The 25,488-nt window shown below is 42.1% G+C and overlaps 1 protein-coding gene across 1 annotated transcript in view; it reads right to left on the reverse strand.

The window, feature by feature from the left end:
* The window catches only part of SMURF1 (SMAD specific E3 ubiquitin protein ligase 1), a 91,753-nt gene that overhangs the window by 20,620 nt on the left and 45,645 nt on the right, over positions 1 to 25,488 (reverse strand). Inside the window, exons 2-6 of the mRNA XM_068967539.1 lie at positions 4,700 to 4,738; positions 3,470 to 3,578; positions 1,841 to 1,974; positions 1,620 to 1,685; positions 157 to 232 (exon numbers count right to left, since the gene is read on the reverse strand). Of these exons, the coding sequence (XP_068823640.1) occupies positions 157 to 232; positions 1,620 to 1,685; positions 1,841 to 1,974; positions 3,470 to 3,578; positions 4,700 to 4,738 (424 nt within the window). The remainder of the gene's footprint in view (positions 1 to 156; positions 233 to 1,619; positions 1,686 to 1,840; positions 1,975 to 3,469; positions 3,579 to 4,699; positions 4,739 to 25,488) is intronic.

The raw sequence follows: 25,488 nt of genomic DNA on the forward strand, positions 1-25,488 counted from the left end.
ACAAGCCTACTCGTCTTGACAGCTTCCTTTACAGACAAGGAAACTGGGTCGCAGCTGCACCCCGAAGTCCCTCCCTGCACCTCAGGCACTCAAGGCAGTGACAAGGTGTGAGGGGCGCCCTCCGGCAGCGCGAGCGCCGGCGGCCGGGGCACGCACCCGTCGCTCTCCAGCAGGCCCCTGCAGTCCACCACAGAGCCGCCGGTGCCGGTCCTGTCTCGTGTCTGTAGACTGACTGAAAGGAAAGGACACTCGCATTAAAATCCAGGGATACTCTACACGGCTGCAATACAGTGAGCCACTAGAAATGCATCATTCATATACGAGATGATTCTTACTAAGGGAGGCTTTCAAGTATGAGACATTTCACTCAGTGGCTCCACACCACTGCACACCACCCGGACCCTTCCTCGTGAACGTGGAACAGAAGGAGGTGCTGTGTTTTCCACGCTCTCCATAAAAATAACACAATATTCACTTTTTCCAAGTTATTTTGTTTTTTGAAGATTCCGACTTGTGCTGGATAAGGACACAGAGAGCACTCTTTGCACAATCTACACGCGTCTGCGTATCTACTCTCCGTCCCCAATACAATCAACAAAGACACTGATGAAGTTGCTTCCAGATACTGGTTTTGCCCCGCACATCCCTCCACAAAGAAAAGGAGACATCACAAACAGGCAGAGAGTGAGAACCCTGTCATCAGGAGAGTCTGCAGGATGGATACTCACTGTTCATTTATCCTGGGTCAGATCTACATAGCTGACTCATTGGAAAAGACCCTGATGCTAGGAAAAGATTGAGGACAAGAGGAGAGGGGGCAACAGATGATGAGATGGTTGGATGGCATCACTGACCTAACAGACATGAGTTTGAGCAAACTCTGGAAGATAGTGAAGGACAAGGAAGCCTGGTGTGCTGTAGTCCTTGAAGTTGCAGTCAGACACCACTCAGCAACTGAACAACAAGTTCTACATAAGACAAGACCTAAAAGATTTGGGGTCATCAGTCATTCTGTGTGCCACTGAAATACTATGGGGTTTTTTTTGGATTCCCTGCAATGCAGGGTCAATATCTGAGTTACTCTGAAATGTGTGGATAACAGGATGAACTGCTTAACCAGCAAATTAACTTCCAGCAGAGTATGTCTAGTCAACATTTCGGAGCATCAGCATGTTTCGCGCCTTCATTCTAAGTAAGTCAGTCTTCTGTAAAATCACAGGACACGGAAGTCTTCAGAAATCCCGTTGCCTCCTACATGTGGACTGGTCTTCCTGTGGAGCTGTCTCAGCTCACCCGTGCGCGGCCACCATGTTTACCATCCGCGCTTGGGTAGCGGGGCAAATGTGAGGACTAAAAGTACATCAAAAATTACCACCCTACATCTTTGTGTACCTTAGTCACTTTAACTCCACCTGGAACGACTAAATGAAGGCAATCGGATAAAGTAATAAAAACCACACAAGATGAAACTTTTTAGTACTGGAGAGATGGCCCCCAAATGTGGCTTGTCCTTCGCGTATGTCACCATGGGTCAGTGGCTTTGTGTGTTTTCTCAGTGATGAAGAGCTGGATGTTAAGTTCTGTAAAAGTTATCTCTTTAGAGATGAGAAAGTTCTTACCCACTATTTGGCCACGAACTGCATCAGTATCTGAGGGGTTTAGTTTGCACAGATCCAAACGCTGGTCTGCAAACAAACAATTCAAAACTTAACCTGGGGAATGTTAACTAGGGAGGAGGGCAGGAATTCTGTATTCAGTATTCAAAAATAATAATAAACAAAATGATGGCTCATAAGCCTTCCTCGGTACATTAAGAGGCAGAAAAGCGTCGGGCTCTTACAGCCAGTGTCTTTTAATCTGCTGACGGCATTGGAGAGCAGCCGCACACACCCCAGGAAGCCGGCTCCCTGCTTCTTGTGAACCTTCTTGTGGTTCCACACGCTGATGGTTATAGAATCCGTTTTTCCAACATATCTGAAACCAAAGTGCGAATTCATCTTTAATTGCATTTCTATATTACAACAGCCCATTGAGATTCTATCTGACTGACTTGTTAGTCCAGGAGAATTCTCTGAAAATAATGTTGGCTCTATATGTACAAGTACAGGCACTCGATGAATATCTGTCTACCAACTTCAATGGGTGGCAAAAGGGCTACAGCTGATTATGTGAGCAGCACATGGAGATAACTACATGCTGATGATAACCTTGTAACAGGGATTTACTAGATCTTAATAGTTCCAAAGATAATGGCAGGATTCATAAGCTCCCACCAATTAGGCTGCATAGAGAATAACCAGTCTGCAGCAAAGGACTCCTTACAAACCCTCCATCCACCCAAAGCACAGGCAAGAGCAGAGCTCGGAGAGGAGACCCCCGCCTCTCAGGGCAGGTCAGCCACAAGGGGGCTTCCAGGGCTTGGACTGACAACCGGTTTCCAGACCACCTCCTGTGCCACAGTGTAATTGAAAATGGGCCTCAGGATCCAGCTACTAAAAACCCACTCAAAAGCAGCACAGTCTGTGGTGTGGCGGTAAAACAAAGCAGTAATCATTCAGCGTTACCTGACAAAAATTTCTCAGCAAGGACATGAAAACAGAGGTGAAGATAAAATGGTGATTTTCAAAGGGCAATCCACGTAATGATTGGATACAAGAAGTTGTCGGATGGCGAGTGGGCTTATATACATTCACTCATACCAAACTTTATTTGCTCTTGCAAAAAATATGTGTGTGTTAGTTGCTCAGTCGTGTCCGACTTTTTGTGACCCCATGGACTGTAGTCAGCCAGACTCCTCTGCCCATGGAATTCTTCAGGCAAGAATACTGGAGTGGGTAGCCATTCCCTTCTCCAGAGAATGTTCCTGACCCAGGGATCAAACCTGGGTCTCCTGCATTGCGGGCAGATTCTTTACCATCTAAGCAAAATTTTTAAAATCGGCATATATATGTATGTGTGTGTGTGTATAAAATATTCGTATAATATGTGGAGAAGGAAATGGAAACCCACTCCACTATTGTTGCCTAGGAAATCCCATGGACAGAGGAGCCTGGCAGGGTACATCCATGGGGTCCAGACATGACTTGGAGACTAAACAACAAGAACAACATAATAAATATGTATAATAATGCATTTCAAATGATGCGTTTTACAACTATGCTCATGGTTTTGCTGAAAAAACAGTAGCATATAGAGGACCTGAACTATAGCCCCTTTTTCCTGTTAGAGAGGGCCAGGAGACTGAATGTTTGAAGATCACAGTTACAGAAGCAAACCATAAACACTGTATAGAAACAAATGCAAGAACTCCCAAGTGTATGAATTCCAAAAGTAGGCACTGGGTCTTCGGCCATCCACGTGTGTTACCAGAAAGAAGCTGGTGATCCCTTTCTCAAAAAAATGCTTCTCTTACAAGCTAGACCCCGCCTCTCCTCTCACTCCCAAGTGCCTTGCAGGATACCCGACTCACAGATCGTAGTGCTGGTTCCACTTTGGGTCCAATGTGCTCTTCACAGTGTCCGTTGAGTGGCACTGCCCAGATCCGTCCACAACAATCTTTGCGAAAGGGTCAGGGAGCCCTGGAGGAGAGGGGACAGCCACACTGGATGAGATGACAGGTCTGCCAACGCGACACAGAACATGGTCCCGCAGGTAAAGGGCGCGCCAAGACCACCCAGCTATCCTGGTGTATTCCATCCTCAAATTTAAGGTCAGTTTCGATCAGCAAAATAAGTTATTTCCATTAAGCTCTCTAAGAAAAGCAGCCCAGAATGGCATCCTCCTCAGATTTTTAGACACTAGTAATGAAACTCTGAAAACAGGCTTAAATTCAGATCCCTATTTCTGAAGATCACTACTAGGTGAATGGAGGAAAAAGTGTCCACAAATAAGTGCATTTGTGCTTTCTGAAAAATACTTGGACATTGTGTTTGCTGGCCTTTGTCTATTTTATCTCTGGAAGCAGTATTCACCAAGTTTTCATGAGGTAGGTTCTTAAATGCTGGAGTGTGAATCAGACAGGTTTATAAGATCAGAGAGGTGGCCAGGTCTGAGAGACAGACCTGGATGGGATCCATCCCTCTGCACCTTCTTAGCTCCTTGAATAAAGCCCGTGAACCTCAGTTTCTTCACCTGAGAGTGTGAATAATACACCACTTAGGAACCAAGCAGCATTCTGGTGAGGATCAGAAAGAGTGTGAAAATTTTCCTGCTCTGGGCACCTACTTTATAGTAGGTGAGCTTCTTCAGAAGCGATTCCTTTCATAAGAAAATGACTATTTATTATTTTTATTTTTACAATTCCTTTCATTACACGACTTTTCAAGTGTGATTTAATTTATCAAATTTGACTATCAGTTTTTACTGAAACTCAGATGCTTTATAGAAAAATGTCTCATCTGTATTTGAGTAGAGAACACTTCAGCAGAAAGCGATATATTAATGGATGGAAAGGCAGAGAAAATGGTGTGGCCAGAATAGGGAATGAGAGAGAGTTTTTCTTGATTGAGTTATAAATTCTGTGCCTTGGAGCTAAGGAGCCTCTGTGCCGTAGTCAACTGGGAAATGAAGTTTGTCAAACCATGGGCTTCTATTCTTTTCTTTTAGGAGAATACACCCAGTGTTTTTTGAAAAAGTTTTAAATTTAAGAAATATGTGAAGAATATCAATAGTGAAAGAGCAAAAGTCGGTGTTTACTTACTGAAGAAGTCTTTCTTTGCAAGGTTCTTGGCACATAATACTAAAAACAAGCAAACAAAAAAGGCAAGAGTTAGCACTTACGGACAAGATGTTCACCACAGTCAGTCGCTATGGACAGAACTGTACCCCACCCAAAACTCGTATGTTGGAGGTCCAGGCCCTGATGCGAAGGTATCCACAGGTGGGGCCCTCAGGAAGCGCTTGGGGTTAGCTGGGGTCATGGGGGTGGGGCTGTCAGGATGGGGGGTCCCTGCCTCTATGAAGAAGGGCTCACAGCACACGCCCTCACTCAGCTCTCCGTGTGAGGATGCACGAGGTGGCCGCCTACAAGGCAGCAAGAGGGCCTTGGCCCAGAACCAAATCTAGCCCCTCCTCATCTCAGGCTTTTCCAGCCTCCTATGGGAAATAAATGTTTGCTGTGTAAACCGCCAGCCGATGGGATTTTGCTAGTGGCCCAAACTGGCTGAGGCACTAGCCTATATTTGCAATGGGAAGAAAAAAAAAAAAAAAACTCAAAATTATCTTTGCCATTGACTGTATCTCAAATTAAGTGTTACATTAAACAAAAAACTGACAAGTAACTAGAAAATGTGTTCTCCTTCAGTTAGAAATCAACTGTAACAAATGCAAAATGGTTTAAACTTAAAAATCTTTCTTAAACATACTTGGGTGGATTTATCAATGTGTTCTTAAAACTGCCAGGATCACATTAACACCAGTTGAAATGAAGGCCTACAGTCTGTATCTTCAGAGCACCTGCTCATAAGAGGAGCCGTGCATCTTTGGTGTTTGACTAAGTAACCCAATTTTATGAACGTAAGCTCTGGTATGCTGGAGAACAGAACGGAAGAGTGACGGAAAATATGGGGCCGTCATTAAATGTTGTGAAAAACAAATGATGAAATGCATGCTAAGAATTCCGCACAACGCTGGTGTACAGAAAGAATGCAGCAAAGCCCGCTGTTCCCGTTTTAGTAACGAGGTGCCTAAGAAATGTTGTCACTAGATCCATTACATGATTAAAGCTATTACATGAAGGGAAAATGCACGATATATATTATACCACCTGCCTCCTGACAAACCTGTATGCAGATCAAGAAGCAACAGTTAGAACCCGACAGGGAACAACAGACTGGTTCCAAATTGGGAAGGAGTATGTCAAGGCTGTATCCTGTCACCCTGCTTATTTAACTTCTATGCAGAGTACATCATGCGAAATGCCGGGCTGGATGAAGCACAAGCCAGAATCAAGACTGCCGGGAGAAATCTCAATAACCTCAGATATGCAGATGACACCACCCTTATGGCAGAAAGTGAAGAAGGACTAAAGAGCCTCTTGCTGAAGGTCAACGAGGAACATGAAACAGCTGGCTTAAAACTCAACATTCAAAAATCAAAGATCACGGCATCTGATCCCATCACTTCATGGCAAATAGATGGGGAAACAATGGAAACAATAACAGACTTTATTTTCTTGGGCTCCAAAATCACTGCAGATGGCAACTGCAGCCACGAAATTAAAAGACACTTGCTCCTTGGAAGAAAAGCTATGACAAACCCAGACAGCATATTCAAAAGCAGAGACGTTACTTTGCCGACAAAGGTCCATATAGTCAAAGCTATGGTTTTTCCAGTAGTCGTGTATGGATGTGAGAGTTGGACTATAAAGAAGGCTAAGAGCCAAAAAATTGATGCTTTTGAGCTGTGATGCTGGAAAAGACTCTTGAGAGTCCCCTGGGCTGCAAGGAGATCAAACCAGTCAATCCTAAAGGAAATCAGTCCTGAATATTCATTGGAGGGACTGATGCTAAAGTTGAAGCTCCAATACTTTGGCCACCTGATGCGTAGGGCCAACTCATTAGAAAAGACCCGGATGTTGGGGAAAATTGAAGGCAGGAGGAGAAGAGGACGAGAGAGGATGAGATGGCTGGATGGCATCACCAACTTGATGGACATGAGTTTGAATAAGCTCCGGGAGCTGGTGATGGACAGGGAGGCCTGGTGTGCTGCAGTCCACGGGGTCGCAAAGAGTCGGACACGACTGAGCAAAGGAGCAACAACGGTAGTATACAGCTGGTGAGAAATTTTGCCACCAGATCCATTACATGATTAAACTATGGCACGAAGGGAAAATACACCGATGTATCGTGCATACATAGCATCCCAATTTTGAAGAATACAGTGTTTTACCGTGACCTTATTTGACAAAAGCATACACAGAGGAGCCTGTCGGGCTGCGGTCCACAGGGTCGCAAAGAGCCAGACACAACTGAAGTGGCAGAGCGCACAGATCACTACTAAGGCAAGTACAGGTGATAGGGCTAGCGACTGTTTCACTGGCAGGAAATTCATAACATACTGCTCTGCACGCTTTTAGTACCTTTTATATAACAACTTTATCAAGATAAAATTCCTATACAATTCATCCCAGTGAAGTGTATAGTTTATTGGTTTTTAATATACTTACTGAGCTGTATAACCATCAGCACATCGATTTAGAACATTTTCATCATCCCATAAAAGAAATCCTGCACCTATTAGCAGTTACTCATTATTAACCGCAAACCCCACCAGTCACAGCTGCCACTAATCTGCTTTACATCTCTGGATGTGCCTAGAATGGATAGTTCACATAAATGGAATCATAGAATACGTGGTATTCCGTGACTGGCTTCTTAGCATTTTTTTTTTTTTTTACTTTTTTAATTGAAGGCTAATTGCTTTACGGTGTTGTATTGGTTTCTGCCGTACATCAACATGATTCAGCCACAGGTACACATACGTCCCCTCCCTCGCGACGCTCCCTCCCACCCCTCTAGGCAGAGCTCCCTGAGTCACGCAGAAAAGTCCCACTGAGCATCCGTTTTACACACGGTAACGTGTCTGTTTCCATGCGACTCTCTCCATTCGGCCCACCCTCTCCTTCCCACTGTGTCCACAAATCTGTTCTCTAGGTCTGCGTCTTTTTCTTTACCTACTGGGATGACCGACTGCTATTTGTCCTGCACCTACTGATAATGCTGTTTCACATGAATTGACTTCCAGCGTGAAACCAACCCTGCATTCTGAGCTAAAGGCCACCTGGTTATGGCGCATAACAGAACCTTTTAATGTGTGCTGTGAGCCAGCCAGGCCAGGGCTTTTCTTTGTAGAAAGTGTTTCCAGTCACTAATCCATAATCTCTTCACAAGTCTAGTAACGTTTTTCACTTCTCAAATCAGCCTTGGTAGTTCGTGTCTTTCTAGAAATTTGTCTATTCTACTTAAGTTACTGATTTATTGGCATACAGTTGTTTACAGTATCTCCTGATAATACGAAAATACTACCAACTATACAGAAATTTACATTTCCTCTTCAGTATAATCTTTACACCCTTTCTTTCAATGGAGATACACACACACACACACACACAACACTCTTCAGCCTTTTTTGTGGCTGGACCATAATTTATTACAGCTCTGGTTAGGGCTTTATTACTTGTTTCTCTAATTTAAAATCAAGGACAAAAGTACTTACAAAAAATGAAAACTTGCAAATGTGTAAATAGGAAATGCATGCCTCCAAAATCTCATCGTTATCCTTTGTTTTTTAATAGCATTTTCCTGGCTGGTCTCACATACTTCCTTTTTTCCCATTTAACTTTAAAATTACTTTGAGCAAGTTTTCAAAACACTCATAAATAAATCTGAGGGGAATTTACTGCTTTACAGTATTAGGCATTCCCATTCTTGAGAGCAACATATATATCCAGTTATTAAATTCTTCTTTAAATGACTTTAAGTAACATTTTCACCTACTCACGTTTTCCACATTTCTAATAGGGGTTACTCTTACGTGTCTTCGGTTTTGTTATTGTGATGAATGGGAGAGTGCCTTTCATTGCATTTTTAAAAACAATCATCCAAGATACCTGTTCTTTTATGGTTTTTCGGTGCACTTTCTAATAGTTATTTGGGTATAGGTGATCACTTGCCTCATAATAATTGTAAACCTGCCATCTTTCTCACTGCTCTTCAAATGAGCCTGTGAGGTACTGTTCCCTTCCACTTCCTTGGTTTCCCAAGGTGCTGATGCTGGACTGCTTCTGACTGGAAGAATTCTGGTAACATCCAAAAAGATTAATCCTTGTTCTTTTGCACAAGACAAGTAATTTTTTTAAAAAAGTATTTCTTTCTTTCCTTGGCTGTGCTAGTTCTTAGCTGCGGCATGCAGGCTCTTGTTCGCTGACCAGGGATTGAACCCAGGCTCCTGGCATTGGGAGCATGGAAGACCAACAGGGTTTTCATTTAAGGCTCATTCCAGTGGAATTTGGTTACCTCAAGAAGTGGCGAGGGTTTCAATATTGTCAGCACAAAGAGAATTTTGCCTCGATTTTGTGCAAAGATCATTTACGGTCACTATGAATCTAGTTTAGTTAAGGGCATTTGATTGACGGCTGGGCTAGAAGAAGTACAAGCTGGAATCAAGATTGCCGGGACAAATATCAATAATCTCAGATATGCAGATGACACCACCCTTATGGCAGAAAGTGAAGAGGAACTAAAAAGCCTCTTCATGAAAGTGAAAGAGGAGAGTGAAAAAGTTGGCTTAAAGCTCAACATTCAGAAAACAAAGATTATGGCATCTGGTCCCAAAACAGTGGAAACAATGACAGACTTTATTTTTGGGGGCTCCAAAATCACTGCAGATGGTGACTGCAGCCATGAAATTAAAAGGCACTTACTCCTTGGAAGAAAAGTTATGACCAACCTAGATTTAAAAGCAGAGACATTACTTTGCCAACAAAGGTCCGTCTAGTCAAGACTATGGTTTTTCCAGTGGTCATGTATGGATGTGAGAGTTGGACTGTGAAGAAAGCTGAGTGCCAAAGAATTAATGCTTTTGAACTGTGGTGTTGGAGAAGACTCTTAAGAGTCCCTTGGACTGCAAGGAGATCCAACCAGTCCATTCTGAAGGAGATCAGCCCTGGGATTTCTTTGGAAGGAATGATGCTAAAGCTGAAACTCCAGTACTTTGGCCACCGCATGAGAAGAGTTGACTGATTGGAAAAGACTCTGATGCTGGGGGGTATTGGGAGCAGGAGGAGAAGGGGACGACAGAGGATGAGATGGCTGGATGGCATCACTGACTCAATGGACGTGAGTATGAACTCCGGGAGTTGGTGATGGACAGGGAGGCCTGGCATGCTGCGATTCATGGGGTCGCAAAGAGTCAGACACGACTGAGTGACTGAACTGAACTGAGCAGAAAAATTTTGTGATCCTGTGGTAGAATTCTGTTTGTCTACTCTATGAGATAAGAGATAACTTATTGCACTTAAAATCCCACTCTGTCTGGATCTACCACTCACTGTAAAGACATATACCAATTTTAAGTAAGATTCTGGAAGTACAACAATGAACAAAAGCGACAATTGCTCTTTCAAGAAAAAGCAGCTGATTTTTTCAGAGTATACTGCCGTGTGTTCTCTTCAACTCTGAGGTGCTCTCTACTGCGGACAATCATGTCTAAATCCAGTAATTTCCCAATCATATGCCACAGTTTCCTAATTTGGGGGGTAAAGAAAGAACAAACTACATAATGTTCACTTAGCTTCTGAAAGTACACGGAAAGGCGTGTTTTGCTAACATTCAGTTAGTGAGTCAAGCTTCTCTACCAGCTCCCTGACGGATGTGTACAGTCCCGAAAATACTATTTGTGGATTTCCCCCGCTATTTGTGGGATTCACCCACTCTCTGAAAGATCATGTTCTTCAGAAGGAGTCTATGCTATTCCTTACGGTTTCATTAGTGTCTGTTGGTTGGCACTATGGATAAAAATGTTTGCCTGCAGTTCCAAGCCAGAGGTTGTATGACAGTGAGGGAGAAACATCGTTCATGTTAAAAAAAACAAGTAACAAACTCCAGGGGTCACACAAGAGTCAGACATGATTTAGCAACTAAACAACAAAAAGTCCAGAGCGCATTTGGGACTTTTTATTGTGTTTGGGCTTCCCTGGGGGCTCAGGCTGTAAAGAATCCACCTACGATGCAGGAGACCCCAGTTCAATTCCTGGGTTGGGAAGCTCCCCTGGAGAAGGGATGGGCTACCCACTCTAGTATTCTGGCCGAGAGAATCCCCATGGACAGAGGAGCACGGCAGGCTACAGCCCATGGGGTCCCAAAAAGTCGGACTTGACTAAGTAACCAAGCACAACACAGAACACTGGGAGCGTAAACCCGATTGTCTCTTGGGCTGCCCTTGTGGCTCAGCTGGTAAAGAATCCGCCTGCAACGTGGGAGACCTGGGTTCAATCCCTGGGTTGGGACGATCCCCTGGAGAAGGGAATGGCAACCCACTCCCAGTATTCTGGCCTGGAAAATTCCATGGACTGTATACTCCATAGGGTCACAAAGAGTCAGACACATCTAAGTGACTTTCACTATATTTGCACAAAGCCCTCCTTCATGAACAGTCACTTTTTAATATCTTAAGGGATGATTTCCATGGACCAGTGAAGCCATTACATTCAAAGAAAATCTATAACTGAGGGGCAATTTTCAATTTTTTTAAATTTAAATTTTTAAGACATTTTTTAATTTTAATCTTAAAACGTTGCTTTCCTTGACACCTGGATTTCCCCACAGAACCTACAGGAGGATGACTTCCTGGGTGGAGGAGAAAGGCCTCACGGGAAGCAGTTTCCAAAGCTATGGTTGGTTTGACCTTTTTTCTCCCTCAAATATTACAGGGCTAGGCACCTTTGCCTTGGAAGATAAGAAAAATAGTTCATTAAGGGTCTCTGTCACTTAGAATAATTTCTATCTCCAGATCATATTTCTGTCTTAAATAAAGTAAATGAGATGTTTTTCAACCTTGTTCGAGTGGGACTAAGACAGCAGGAAGAATCAGGGGAATTTTCTAGGTAGAAGCATTTTCCCTTGTGAAGAGCTGAGGAAAATTTAAGTTTTCCTTAGAGAATGTTTTATCTAAATAATTAAAGTTACACTCCAAAATTAATCACCTAATCGATCAGTTGATTATTAGTATCAATGTTGTCTCCCTACATGTTTCTTTGTTTTCAAGCGTCCTTATTCAAGAGTCATAACGTGGTGACGTTTACTCAACTCCAAAACTTAAAAAAATAAAATAAAACTCCCAAACTTCAGCCCTGATGTCTAGTATCTCATCTCCTCAAAAGCTCCTAGTGATTTTATAACCAGGAACTAACTACTGGTGCTTCCAAAAACCACCCTGTGAAGCAGACCGTCTCCCCAGCAACCATCTGACCAGTGCCTCTGCCAAAAACACTCGATGAAATCTATCAATGGAATCACAGTGGGAGGTTTGGAAACTTTGTCATTGTTTTGTGAAACGTTCCAAATACAATCTAATTCCCTTTCACAGACCTAACAACAGAAGCTAAAATGTATCAGATGCTTACAAGGTATGAGGCACTACCCTAAGGGTCTGACACGCCTGGCCAGGTTTATCCAACACCATAATCCCATGAGACAGTTACTATCATGTTTATTTTCCTAATGAGAAAATGGGGGCTTAACAAGATCACACAACTTGACCAACAAAAGCCACGGTTAATGCTGCAGCTCTGGGCAGTGCATCAGTTTATCCATTTAACAATCATCCACTGATGACCCACCAGAGGCCAAGTCCTGTTCCAAGCTCAGAATGCTATGAAGAACTAAACAAAACCAAACCAAAAAGGTGCTTGTCCTGGGGTGCTTCTCAGGCCTGAGGGTTTGACTTTTAAGGCAAGTCAGGTAAATTTTTTTTTCCTTTTAAACGGTTGCTTAAAATTGACTTCCTAAGCTTAGACTATTTTCCTAAGGTTATATGATGTAAAATAAAACTCAACGTTGTCAGGAAGGAAATGAATTTTAACCCCCAAAAGCTTGTCATTAAGTAAATGATATTTGATTGTCACCTTAGAAGGAAAGTGAATGAACTCCACTGACAGGAGATAATCCAGAGTTAACAAGGAGAACCTCCCATAAGGCCAAACATCCCCACCCCGTTGAGTGCTCAAGAACTATTAAGATAAATGCAAACTGTGCTCTGCTGGCTAAGTCATTTTAAACAAGGTGGTAACTGTTGAGGGTGAAAGGGAAATGAAGGAACGTTGTGGGAAGAGAGCTAGAATTAAGCAAGCTCTCCTACAACCTCACAATCAGTCCAGACCTAAAACAAATAGACAAGGAAAAAGTAATAATAGCCTGAGAAAGTTCTGGCTGCATTTTCTTTCAGTTACTGAGTTGACATATGAGGCTTTATTAACTTGATGCATAGAAAGGTCAACAGAAAACTGCAAGGGGAGACCAAAGCTTTAGCAAATATCCCCACAAACAGCTAAGAAAAAGCCACAGTGCACACTCTTCTCAAACAAAGTCCCGTAACGTTTCTTTCCTATATATCACTTTATAATCATACTTTCTATAGCACTGAAGTGAAGGTATTATTTGGCACAGTTTTATCACAAAATCGTCTATAATTGTGGAGCTAATCACTATTCACATCACAGCATTAGTCGGAGTGAAATTATTATGCTCAGTTTAGTCAAGAAAAATAGAAGAAAAGGAGACTGAACAACTTGTTCAAGGTGACCTTGGTAAGTCAGTGATGGAGATAAGAACTTTATTTATCCATGAATGAAAGGCACAGAGCTCACTGGATTATGCTCCTTCATTAAGACAACTGAGTGTTAGGAATGAAACCATTTGTCACCATATTAAAATTTTTCAGTCTGTGTGGCCAATATTGAATTCGTAAGATCATTTTAAATTTTTAAAAAAATCGTGGCCCAGCCATTCCACCCTTAGGCATGTAATTAACAAAAATACACACAAACATACGTTCACGTGGCAGAACAATTATAGATGCAGGGAGTAAGAGCAGATACATTGAGAAGGAGATCAAATAATGATTAACTGTAAACTAACAGTAACAATTGCTGATATTTATTGAGCTTACTCTGTGCCAAACACTATCAATAGCACTTTACAGATTATATCTTATTTAACACAACAAAGAAGGAGGCCAAGACAGGTGAGATTCAATCCCTTGCCCAAGCCCATGGAACCTGTAAATTTCTCCCTTGCGTCTGACCGGCTCCAGAGCCCAAGCTCTACTGCATGCATCCTGATACAGTTTCCAAAAGGTATAATTACGGTGACAAGTTGACATAAACATAAGGAAGCCAGAATACTCTAGAGAAACACATATTTTTGTAAAAGCAAACAAATATGACTTAAAAAAAATAAAAAGGGAACCAACTCTGCTAAATCCTACTTCTAACTAGAAAATGAAAAAAAAATTGTAAAGCAGTGATATCTCATTAAGCATACATTTTAAAATATAACAACTTGCTGAGATATAATTGACAAACCATAAAACTCATGCTTTTAAAGTATGAATACATTTCAGTGGTTTTTAATACATTCAGAGTTGTACAACCATCACCACCATTTAATTTTGCAACATTTTCGTAATCTCCCAAAGAGATTGTACCATTAGTGGTTACACACCCCTTCACCCCTGTCCTAGCCTCTGGCAACCACTAATCTGCTTTCTGCCTCTGTTTATATTTGTATTGATGTTTGCCTACAGCGGACACCTCACGCACAGGGTCATGCAGTATGTGGCCTATTATGACTGGTTTCTTTCATTTAGCATAAGGATTTCAAGGTTCGTTCACATTGTAGCAAGTGTGAATACTTTATTCCTTTTTGTTGCCAAATGATACTCAGTTGTATGAATATATCATACTTCATTTGATCCGCTCACCAGAAAATAGACATTTCAGTTGTTCCTACATCTGGGCTACTGTGCATGATGTATGAATATTCATGCAATGAGGTTTTACGTAGAAACATGCTTTCAGTTCTCTTAGGTATCCACCTAGGAGGGGAATTATTGGATCATATGGTAACTCTATGTTTAACATTTTGAGGAACTGCCAACTTGTCTTCCAAAGTGGCTGCACAGTTTTACATTCCCAAGGCAATGTGTAAAAGTCCCAATTTCTCTGCATCCTCACCTCCGAGTATTTTTATCTGTACCAGCACCATGAGACATAAAGACCTCTCTTTCCCTCTTCAGTTGTCTCGACATCACTGCTGAAAGCCAACTGAATGAGGACATGAGGATTTATTCTTGACTCTCAATTCTGTTCCACTGATCTATATACTTCTACCATCTGTAATGACTACCATGGCTTGGTATAATAGTAAGTTTTGAAACCGGGAAGTACGAATCTCCAATTGTCGTTTTTTTAAGATTGTTTTGGTTATTCTAGATCTCTTGCATTTCCATATGAATCTGAAGACCAATCTCTGTAAATTCCCCAAATGAAGCCTGCTGAGATGTTGACTGGCTCTGTGCTACAGGGAAGCCTGGCGTGCTGCAGTCCGTGGGGTCGCAGAGTCGGACACGACTGAGCGACTGAACTGAACTGCTACGGGTGCAGATGCATCCAGTTCGTAAGCATGAATGTCTTTCCATTTACTCAGGTCTTCAGCTTCTTTCAGTGTTTTCTGGTTTTCAAATATTTATTTTTCTGTTTTTGATGCTATTTTAGAAGGAATTGTCTTCAATTCTCATTTCAGTAGATTAATGGCTATAAAGGAAGTTAAAATGAGAGGACCCAGGATGACAGCTAAGGGATACAGGGTTCATTTTGGAGGCGATAAAAGTGCTGCAATTGTGGTGGTGGTTATACAGCGCTGCGAACATACTAAAAACCACTGAATGATACACTAAAAATGAGTGGATTTTATAATATGTGAATTCTACTTCAATAAAGGTGTTACTAAACAGAAAGAGAGAGAGAACCCCATTGCGTAGATAAATGAAAAAGTACAAGATGAAAGGAGTTTATCTCTATAGGAAAGACTATAGGGTTCATTTCCCCAGGCCAATGTCAAAAAGACTCTGTTTAAGACTGATGATTTTTTTACAAATTAGTTAAATCATCTGAAGCTAAGTTTGAATGCCAGCATATTAAACTACGGAAAGAAAAAAACTTGTTTACTTTTATAATGTTGATCAAGTCCATTTTAGATGGACAAATGACCTGCCCATTAAACAAACCAGCTAAAGACTGCTACAATGATTTCAAAATTATTGGAAGAGTCACAGCTGAAATCCCTGCTTCCTATATTGATTTAAACTCTAATTATTCTTAAAACATTACCAAAATCCTTTTTGATAATATCTCAAGGATCTCCACTGTCTACAGACTGCTCCCTTTGGAGTTCAAAACACAAAATAAAATTTCTCTTGATCTACTTTAACCAGCTTTATCACCCAAGTATGGTTTACTTAACTGTTCCCAGACCACAACATAGCAATTTTTACCACTGGGCCTTTCTTCCTGTTGCATGCTGGCCTCTTTCTGTGATAGTTAAGCAGGCGGTTTCTTTTTTTTTTTTTGAGCTAGAGCGTGAGTCCAACAATTGTGCATGATTTACAATAGCCAAGAAATGGAAGCAACCTAAATGTCCACAACAGATAAATGGATAAAGATGTGGTGTGTTTGTGTATATATGTATATTACATATAACATACGTATATTGTGTGTGTGTGTGTGTGTGTGTGTGTGTTAGTTGCTCAGTCGTGTCCGACTCTTTGCTACCCCATGGACTGGAGCCCACAAGGCTCCTCTGTGCACAGGATTCTCCAGGTAAGAATACTGGAGTGGGTTGCCATGCCCTTCCCCAGGGGATCTTCCCAACCTAGGGATCAAACCCAGGTCTCCCTCATTGCGGACGGATTCTTTACCGTCTGGGCCACCAGGGAAGCCCTTTGTATACTATATATACACCTATATATATGCACACACACAGACATATAGGCACAGTGGAATTGCACTCAGCCATAAAAATAAAATGAGGCCATCTGCAGCGAACTGGATGATGAAGCTAGAGATTAACATACTAAGTGAAGTCAGACAAATGTCATGTCATGTCACTTACACGTGAAATCTTAAAAAGGGATACAAACAAACTTACTTATAAAACAGAAACAGACTCACAGACATAGAAAACAAACCTATGGTTACCAAAAGGGAAAGTGGGGAGAGGGATTAATTTGGGATTAACAGCTAAACAGTACTACATATACGGAGAACTATATAGTCAGTATCTGGTAATAACCTATAATGTAAAAGAATCTGAATCACTCTGCTATATACCTGAAACACTGTAAATCAACTATACTTCAATAAAAAAAATTTTTTAACCCATAGAGCAGGTATTCAGTCAGTATCTGTTGAGAGCTCTACTTGTCTCCTGCTCAACTCTGTCCCAAGCACTTCACCTCTGCAACCTCCAGGAACCCCTCCACAAACCCCAGGAAGAACCCAAGGGTCTGAGGACAAACTCAGCCAAGGTTGCACACGTGGAAACACCGTTCAGTCACTGCGGTTCTACTCATTCTTTCAGTCACAGCTCAAATCTTAACTTTTTCCCTGTTAGGCCAACAGCGATTTCTCCTTTCTCTGAACTTCTAAAGGACTTCCTGCCTTTGACATGTACCGCCCTGAATCGTATTTTCAAAGCAGCCTTTATTTTTTAGTGCAGTTTCAGGTTCACAGCATGATCAAGTGGGAAGCAGGGCAATTTCCCTTATGCTCCCCGACCGCGTGCACAGCCGCCCCAGCTCTCAGCAGCCCTCAGCAGAGTGCCATCTTTGCGGCAGTCAGTGAAGCCAGGCTGGCGCAGCAGTGCCCCAAGGCCACAGCTGACCGGACGGTGCGCTCCGAGTGCTGCGCAGCCTGCAGAGACATATCCACACACAGGATCACCAGAAGAGTCTCACCGCCCCGAAGGTTGTTTTGCTTATTCATCCTTTCCTCCAAATTCCTGGCAATCACTGATCTTTTAAACAACCTCCATAGTTTCGTCTTTTTCAGAATATCATATGGTTGGAATTACACAGTATGTAGCCTATTCAGATTGAGTTCCTTCACTTAGTAATATGCAGTTAAAGCTCCTCCTCCTTGTCTTTTCATGACCTGGCAACTCATTTCCTTTTGTTTTTTTAAATTAACTTATTTATTTTCATTGGAGGCTAATTACTTTATAATATTGTAGTGGTTTTCATTTCCTTTTAGTACTGAAGAATATTCCACTGTCTGGATGGACTAGAGTTGCTTTCTCAAGTTTTGGCAATTATGAATAAAACTTCAATAAACATCTACCAACAAAAGAATTAATCAACACATCGATCTAACAAGGAAATGGACAATTTTGAGCCAACCTGAGGATTATAACCCCAGGAGACAGTCTTTCAGAAAGCTATAAGGACCGTTCCACCTTTTAGAGGTCAAGGCACAGTAATGCAAGTTTTGGGGAGTAACATATTGATAGTGTCCTTGTCCCACAAGGCCAGTAGTGGGTTCCTGTGGCCCCTTGCAGGGTTGGGGAAGGAATGTTATCTCCTAAGGAGTTACCTTGCTGGCGCCAGGGGGAAATTGCCTTTTATTCTGGCAAGGAGGCATTCCTGTATCTTCTAGGGGGATCTAGGTAATATGTAATGCAAATACACCATGCTCACTAAAGGTGAGAGGGAAAGGGGCTCAAACAGGCAAAGAGAATTTCATGTTTAAAAATTTTCTTGTCCTGTCTCGAAAGTAATTTTATTTCATCATATCCATGTGCAGGTTTCTGTTGTGGACTAAGTTTTCATCCCCTTTGGTTAAATACCAAAGAGCACAACTCCTGGATTATGCGGCAAGGATATGTTTAGTGTTGAAAAAAACTGCCATACTCCAAAGGGTCTGTACCATTTTGCACTCCCACCAGCAGTGAACGAGAGTTCCTATTTCTCCGCATTCTCACCAGCATTTGATGGTGTCAGTATTTTGGACTTTGGCCCTTCTAATAGGTGTGCAGCAGTATCTCATCGTTGTTTTACTTTGCATTGCCCTGATGACGTATGGTGTGGAGCATCGTTTCATATACTTTTGGCCATCTGTATATCTTCTCTGGTGAGATGTCTGTTCAGGTCGTCTGCCTATTTTTTAATTGAGTGGGTGGGCTGTTTTCTTATTGTTGAGTTTTAAGCATCCTATGTACACCTGAAACTACTATTATAAGTAACTATACCTCGATTTATTTTTAAGTTATTATTTTGGATTAACAGTCCTTTATCAGATATATCCTTTGTAAATATTTTATCCCTGGCTGTGGCCTCTGCATTAATTTTTTTCACATTTTTATGTACAAAATTGAGCTTCAATATATCAAAGGTATTTTGAGTAGCCATACTGCTTTCCCTGGGAAGTAGTAGCACCTGACGTTTACAGTAACTCTGATGAAAATTCACGTCATCCATATAGAAGACAATATGTGGCCTCTGTCTACTGGCAGCTGTCATCCAGATGGGTGACGCGAGCACACGGGAGCCACGGAGGACGACACGGCTTCCTGCTGCACAGCAGCTCCTAAGCCTCTGTAACCCCAACCTCTCCCTGGAAAGCACACAATGTGGGTACGAGGCTAGACCAGGCTATGGATTTACCGGATTCGTGTCTGATGTGGTGGATCCAAGTGCCCAGTAAGTGTGAAACTCACGGCAAATCTAGCCATCACGGTGCCAACCACCTGCAGGACGCATGGAGCTGGAACCAGGTGCCATCAGCACCTTGCTTGTTGTTTCCTCACTACATCAGGTCCAACTCTTTGCAGCCCTCTGCACTGCAGAACGCCAGACCAGGACCATACCCAGGAGCATCAGGGAGACACATAGACACTGCGAAGAACGGGAGACCCAGCCCGCCAGGCTCCTCTGTCCGTGGGATTTCCCAGGCAAGAATACCAGAGTGGGTTGCCACTGCCTTCTCCAGAGGATCTTTCCGACCCAGGGATCAAACCCACATCTCCTACACTGGCAAGCAGATTCTCTATCACTGAGTCAGCAGGGAAACCCATTAGCACCCTCAGAGTCCTGAATTCTTAATAGGCTGGTTAAAATTCCAAACTCATATTCTTTGAAGTTATCCTCATTGAAGCAATCCATAAAATTATCAGAAGAAATCAGTGGTAACAGCAAGCCAACCCATAAACACAGGGAGCTTTGTGCCATGACAGCTCCTGACTACAATCCTGTGGTTTTGGAAAGGACCACGAGTTTCATGGCATTAACAGTGGTTTTCATGCTATTGCTTCAAAAAGCCTTAGAAATACTCTCCAAATCCACAATCACCACTAACTGAAGCAAGCTCTGTAAAAGTCAAACCCAATAAAGTCAGTATGTTAGAACAATAGATGTCTGGACCTTATTTCATGAATGTATTGTCAAACTTATGAAAATTCAAATTTAATAGTGGTGCCAAACCACTTCAATGGGAAGACAGCAGTCTTTTCAATAAATGGTGCTGGGACAACTGAGTAGCCACATGCAAAAGAATGAAGCTGGACCCCTAATCTCACTCAGATATAAAAGTTAGAAGAAATCATAGGCCCGATTAAATAAATCTACATCTGGGACAAAGCAGTGGTTGCTTAAATGTAGCACCAAAATCGCCACCAACAGGGGCGTCCCTGGTGGCTCAGTGGTAAAGAAGTCACCTGCCAATGCAGCCGACATGGGTTTGATCCCTGGTCCGGGAAGATCCCAACAGCCCAGAGCAGCTAAGACCATGAGCTGCAGCTACTGAAGCGTGGAGCCTGGAGCCTGTGCTCCACAAGAGAAGCCACTGGAATGAGAAGCCCCCACTCCCTGCAATTGGAGAAGGCCTGCACACAGCAACAAAGACCCCAAAGCACAGCCATAAACATAAAAAGTAAACCATCTTTTAAAACTCACAAGCAACAAAAGAAAAAATAGGTGAGTTGGACTTCACTGAAATTTAAAACTTTTCTGCTTCAACAGATATTATCAAGAAAGTGAAAAGATGACGTGCTAAAAGAGCGGGAGAAGACACACATAAATTTTTATAAAATCGGGTGAGGGGTTGAATTCAGAGTATTTAAAGAACTCTTACGAAGCAACAATAAAAAGACAGCCCAGTTAAAATATATAGGCAAAGGACCTGAACCAACATGTCTCCAAAGAAGATATACAAATGGCCAACAAGCCCATAAAAGATGCTCAACACCGCTGACCATCAGGGAGATACACATAAAAACTACAATGAAATACCACTTCACACCCACTAAGATGGCTAAAATAAAAAAGATAGACAAATGCAAGAGCTGGCAAGGATGCAGAGAAATTGAAACAGTCATACACTGACGGTGGGAATGTAAAATGGTACAGTCACTTTGGAATAGCCTGGAAGTTCCTCAAAACATCAAGCGGAGAGTTGCCCCATGAATCAGCAATTCCACTGCTAGTTACGCTCAGGAGACACACAATCTTGTGCATGAATGTCCGTGGCAGCATTATTCTTGACAGCCGGAAAGTAGAAACAACCCAAATGTCCATGATCTGATGAGCGGATAAACAAACGCGGTGCAGCCATTGCATGAAATATTACTCGGCCGTAAAAAAGAAGCGCTGATCCGCGACACGCGCTACAGCGTGGATGCACCCTGAACGTTTTATGCTTAGTCAAGGAAGCCAGACACTTACGGACCACATACTGCATGATCCCATTTATATGATATGTTCAGAATAAGCAAATCCACCGCTAGAACCTGAATGTTTGTGTCCCCTCAAAATTCATATGCTAAATCTTAACACCCAGTGTGATGGTACTTGGAGGCGAGGGCTTTGAGGGGCAATTAGGTCATGGGTGGAGTCCTCACCAATGGATTAGCACCCTTACAAAAGAAAGCGCCCTTGCCCTGGTGGCCACAGAGAGACAGAGAGAAGAAAGCCACGTATGAACCAGGAACTGGGGCTTCACCAGACATTAAGTCAGCTGGTGCCACTTCCAAGCCTCCAGAATTACAAGAAATTGATTTCTGTTGCTTATAAACCAGGCTGCCTGTGGCATTTTGTTACAGCAGTCTGAACGGATATCTATAGAGACAGAAAACAGGTTCGTGGTGGCCAGAGGCTGGGGATAAGGAGGAATAGAGGGTGCCTGCTCAAGTAGGTGGGGGTTCCTTTAGGAGGTAACGAAAATATCCTGAAATCAGCTGGTAAGTGGTTAAACTCCATGACATACTGAAAACAATGAATTGTAACTTGAAAGTGTATAGTTTATGATATAATCATATCTCAGTTAAAAACTAAATGCAATAGTGATTCAAGGACTAATGAAAGTGGTGTTTGTTTCTCATAAGACACACCCTTCAGTCTCAGCTTTCTCTTATTAGGGAGTTATAGGACACTGTCTAAACTGTCACGTCGTGTGGAATAATAAGTGTCAATACATTCTTTAAACTGGAATAAAAAGACAATGGGCACCTACAACAAAAGAGGGTAAAATGTAGTGTATCTCCCGAAGAGCTTACAGTTTGGCTCAACAGACACCATAAGTCAAGAAACACAATAGTGCAAAGCAGATCCCTTTTGTTCATGACTCATCAAGTCATATCAATTCATCCTTTGTTGTATCTTTGAAATCTATTCTTTCCAGGCCCACTATGGTTGCTCAATCCCCAGCCACTCTCGTCTCCTGAGTTATGACAAGAGGCTCTGGCATTTCTTTTCTCGAATTCATTTTAATCATGAAATAATTATTTGTTGGCTAAATGAATAAAATGCTATTATGTAACCCCCTTCACATAATAAAAACCTCTGAGTTCAGCATCACTTACAAAATAAAATATAAAGTCATCCCTGGACACCACCCTCCCTCTGAGAGAGAGAGAGAGAGAGAGAGAGAGAGAAAGTGTAAACTCTTGGCATCTAGCACAGAAACTTCTATAATTCTGTCCCACTCACTTTCTGGCCTTACCACCCGTCTGGGCCCAAAAAGTGCTGCCCCTCCAGTCAGACTACTGTACTGTCTTCCAGATCTTTCTCATGCTTCTCTGAAAATTTTATTGAAGGATAATTGATTTACAATGTTGTGTTAGTTTCTGCTGTACAGCAAAGTGATTCAGGTAAACATATGTATCCATTCTTTTTCACGCTCTTTTCCATTGTGGTTTATCACAGGATATTGAATACAGTTCCCTGTGCCATATACAGTAGGATCTTGTTGTTTGTCCATTCTCCACAAAATACTTTGCATCTGCTAATCGCAACCTCCCAATCCATCCCCCCAATATCCCTCCCCGCTCATGAATTAATTCTGTCCCTTGCTCGAGAGCCCCCACCCACTGCCCTCCTCTACATCATCATCCTTCCAGATTTCTGATTCCAGACCAAGCTCAGGACTCCCCTCTCCTATCATCTGTCCCCTATCCTTCAGTGCCCTGTAGAGTTACTTACATTTTTTACTAGTTACTTATATACCCCTCCAAACAGATTTTAAACTGAAAGTAGGATCCATGGCAGAAATGGACCTAAGATTAACATCTTGCTCAATAACCACCACCACATGGAATCAAATTTCAAAACGAGCTGTACAGGCAGATCAGAAGAATTCAGAGAAACACAATATTACTGTGGGAGTGCTTAGAAAGGTTGTTTTGGTTGGTTTTTGTGTAAATGAGACAAGTTGGGTTCAAAGGCTAGGTAGGTTTTGGATTCATGGAAAGGAAATACTGTCAGAAATCAGAGGAGGCAGGCAGGGGAGGGAGGTAAAGCCCAGGATCCATGTGTTAATTGACTGCATTTTACTGGGAGGACTGAGACAAAGATAGGAATTAAATGTTTAAAATACTGTTGATTAGTTTATCTTCAAGCCTTTAAATTTTTATGCTATTTGTCAAAATAATGTTGGAAAGTAAACTAGCATTGATCCACACAGTATTGAGGTTCCTCAAAACACTAAACATAGAGCTACCATATGATCCAGCCAACCCACTCCTGGGCATATATCCAGACAAAACTAAAATTGGGAAAGATACACGCAGCCCTCTGTTCACAGTAGCACTATTCACAATAGTCAAGACATGGAAACGACCTAAAGCTCCATCAAGAGAGGACTGGGTAAAGACACAGTGCATATATACAGGGGACTATTACTCGGCTGTGAAAAAGAACGGAATCCTACCATGTGCAGCAACATAGATGGGCCTAGAGATCATCATCCTCAGGGAAGTCAGAGAGAAAAACACAAATGCCACGTGACACCACTTACATGCGGGATCTAAAATACAACAAAATGAGCTTGCTGGTAAAACAGAAACAGACTCAGACACAGAACAGACGTGTGGCTGGCAAGACGGAGAAGGGATTGGGCAGGGATGGTCTGGAAAGTTGGGATTAGCAGACACAAACCCCTAGTCTTTGAAGCAGAGCTAATCCTCGTTACTCATGAATTCGGTATTCACAAACAGGCCTCCTTGTTAAAATGTGCTTGTAACTCCAAAATCCATACGTGTGGCACTTTTCCTGTCATTCATAGACACATGCAGAGTGGCATGAGCACTAACTCGTCACCCAGCGTGCACACTCCCAGCTGTGGTTGAGCGGGTGATATTCTGCCTTCTTGTTTCAGGTGTCATGCCACATGAAATGTCCTTTTCCTGGTCCATTTAGTGCCGCATCTTCCACGTTTCTGTGCTTTGGTTGGTGGTTCTGCTATTTAAAATCGGCCCAAAGCACAGTGTTCAAGTGCGACCTACTGCTCCTAAACCAAAGAAGGATGCGATGCGCCTTCCAGAAAATTCCTGTGTGTTAGGTGAGCTTCATCCAGGATGACTCACAGCAGGGGCTGGCCATGCTTTAAGTGTTAATGAATTGGCAATATATATTAAATACGGTGTCTTTCAACAGAAGCATGAAACAAGCTTATGTGTTGATCAGGTGACGAAAAGGGGAGGCTCATGGGAAGAGAATCCTGTATTCCTTTAGAAGCCATGGTTCTGTGTCCACTGATTTAGTTTGAGGGACTTTAGAACATAGTTACCATGGATAACAAGGATCAACTGTAGAGTCTGCTTTCTACTGACAGTCAGATCTGGTGTTATCCACACCTCAGGCATTATACAGACTCACACCCGAAGTTTCTAGGCCACCGCCAATTCGCACCATCCATCAGGCACTGATTCGAGCCAGGCAGAGTATTGGCAAAAGAAGGAACAAGAGCAGAATGCAGACAGGCAAACACGGTATTCCAATAATCACACTGCTCAAACGAGGACAGGAGAAAATGCAAGCTTTACACTAAAAACATATTCTGTTCCTCTCTGCTCCTCCCTACTTTCAGAATGATAAGCAGCTTTGGTAGTAATCTCCAAAATCCCTATATTCAGAAAATGTTTCCAAAATTGAATTACAAATTAGTTAATCAAATTGAAAGCTGCCTTCAGTCTGGCATTCTTGATAATTTATCAAATTTATCAATGAATTTACAACTTTTCTTTCCTCTCATCTCAAAGCCACTATTTTCAGTTCTAGCCATAAAAATTAGGTGAGAATGTAGACAGAATTATCTCCACAAAGATTTAGTGTGTTTTGTCCTGGAAAATAGAGATTCTCTTGGAATTTACTGCAAAAAATGCAGTCAAATGTAACATAGCAACCACGCCATGATATTAATTATTACCAAATTGCCAGAGCCCTACAGAAATGGTGCTCCAATCCTAAGGAGGTTTGCAGTTTCATTGCTAAAATTCTTATGCAAAAGTTATTTTATGCCAAGCTAAATATAGTTTATGATTTCTTTTCTCCTCATATATAGGGTTGTTCTTTAAGACATTCTCTTTATTTAGAAAAATATCAATGTGATCCAAATTACATCATCCTACATGTACAGTCGTGTGTGTGTGTGTGTGTGTAACAATT

Source organism: Capricornis sumatraensis, chromosome 3 (genome assembly GCF_032405125.1).
Source record: "Capricornis sumatraensis isolate serow.1 chromosome 3, serow.2, whole genome shotgun sequence".
Lineage (NCBI taxonomy): Eukaryota > Metazoa > Chordata > Mammalia > Artiodactyla > Bovidae > Capricornis > Capricornis sumatraensis.